The sequence below is a fragment of the Passer domesticus genome, chromosome 7 (assembly GCF_036417665.1).
Source record: "Passer domesticus isolate bPasDom1 chromosome 7, bPasDom1.hap1, whole genome shotgun sequence".
Lineage (NCBI taxonomy): Eukaryota > Metazoa > Chordata > Aves > Passeriformes > Passeridae > Passer > Passer domesticus.
Window position 1 is genome coordinate 15,417,057 of NC_087480.1, and position 1,534 is coordinate 15,418,590.

Below are 1,534 nucleotides of genomic sequence, written 5' to 3' on the forward strand. Positions count from 1 at the left end.
CCAGTGACACAATTGAAATGCACAGTGGTTCCCTCGTGTTCACAGGACTTCAAGCCAACTCTTACAGCAGTTAAATACAGAATTGCTGGCATCAGCAGCTCATTTGAAATTATTTTCTTCTTTCTTCTAGTTATGGCAGCTATGAAGAACCAGACCCAAAGTCCAACACAAGAGACACGAGTTTCAGCAGCATTGGAGGCTATGAGATCTCAGAAGAGGAGGAGGAGGAGGAGCAGCAGCGCTCTGGGCCAAGTGTGCTAAGTCAGGTCCATCTGTCTGAGGACGAGGAGGACAGTGAGGACTTTCACTCCATCGCAGGAGACAGTGACCTGGACTCAGATGAATGAACTCCCTTCCCTGAGAGGATGGTCACCCTGGGCCACTCCTGGCTCCTGAATTTCTCTTGTCCCAGTTTGGTGTAAGGAACAGTGTAGTTCCTTCCTACAGTGTGGGCTGTCTTGAAAAGATTTTTTTTCTTTTTTGGATATAATATTTTAATTGATTATAAAACATGTTATATGAATGAGCAAACGGTGGAAAATAAGCTTTAGACAAACGTGTCCTGCTGAAGCCTTGGCTTCTTGTAGCCTGTACTGGTTCCAGAATCCAGATACAGATTTGTATGGTTTGTTCTTCAGTCTTTATAGATGTAAAGTAATTCCTCAGAAATACTGGCCTGTTGGATACGTGCATGTCTGTCAGGAAAAAATGCTTGCTCAGAATGAAATACTTCTGTCGATGAACAACTGTAATGCAATTTTCATTTCATAAAGGGGAGCTTTTTCTCTGGGACCACAAATGCAGTGTCTGATGTCTGACCCGAGTGCTTATGGAACTGCCTAACCACTACCACTGCTTCAGAAACAGCTGCCCCGCTTTTTCTGTAAATTGCAATTACTTCCAGACTTGGGTAATTTGAGCCTTTGGGAAGGCTCAGGCTTCACCGGAGACTGCAAAGTGTCAGTGCCCCGGGGAAGCTGCTGCAGACCCCGGATACGGAGTCCTGGCGTGCGGCTGAGGAGCTCACGGAAATACAGCGGGAACGGCGATACCGGGGTTTGCTGCTGTTCGTGTGCGCGGGCAGCCGCGGAGCTCCGCCGGCCCGGTCACTGAGCTGCACTGGCTCGGGGGGCTGTGGTGTCCCGCTGGCTGAGCTCTGATGCTCCAGTGAGCTCCGCTGGCTGAGCTCCTCTGCTCGAGCTCCGCCGTCCCGCTGTCAGCTCCGCTGTCTGAGCTCCGCTGCTCGAGCTCTGCTGTCCCGCTCTCAGGGCTCCGCTGCTCGACCTCCGCCGTCCCGCTGTTTCAGCTCCGCTCTCAGCTCCGCCGCTCGAGCTCCGCCGTCCCGCTGAGCGCCGGTTCCACGCAGCCACGTGCGGGGGTACCGGGAGGTGGCGGCGCATGCGCAGTCCCGCCGCCTTTGGCGCAGCGCTGCGCGCGGAAGGATAACTTCATTCGATAATGCGCTGATTCCAGCGGGTCCTTCCGCCCGCCGTGTGGGAGCGCTGCCCGGCGCCGCCCGGACTCTTTTCCGCGG

At 53.9% G+C, this 1,534-nt stretch overlaps 1 protein-coding gene across 1 annotated transcript in view; it reads left to right on the top strand.

Annotated features, from left to right (window-relative positions):
- TAF1 (TATA-box binding protein associated factor 1) overlaps positions 1 to 799 on the top strand; it is a 28,247-nt gene extending 27,448 nt beyond the window's left edge. Inside the window, exon 36 of the mRNA XM_064426384.1 lies at positions 131 to 799. Within this exon, the coding sequence (XP_064282454.1) occupies positions 131 to 347 (217 nt within the window). The 3' untranslated portion in view covers positions 348 to 799. The remainder of the gene's footprint in view (positions 1 to 130) is intronic.
- The last annotated feature ends 735 nt before the right edge of the window (positions 800 to 1,534 follow it).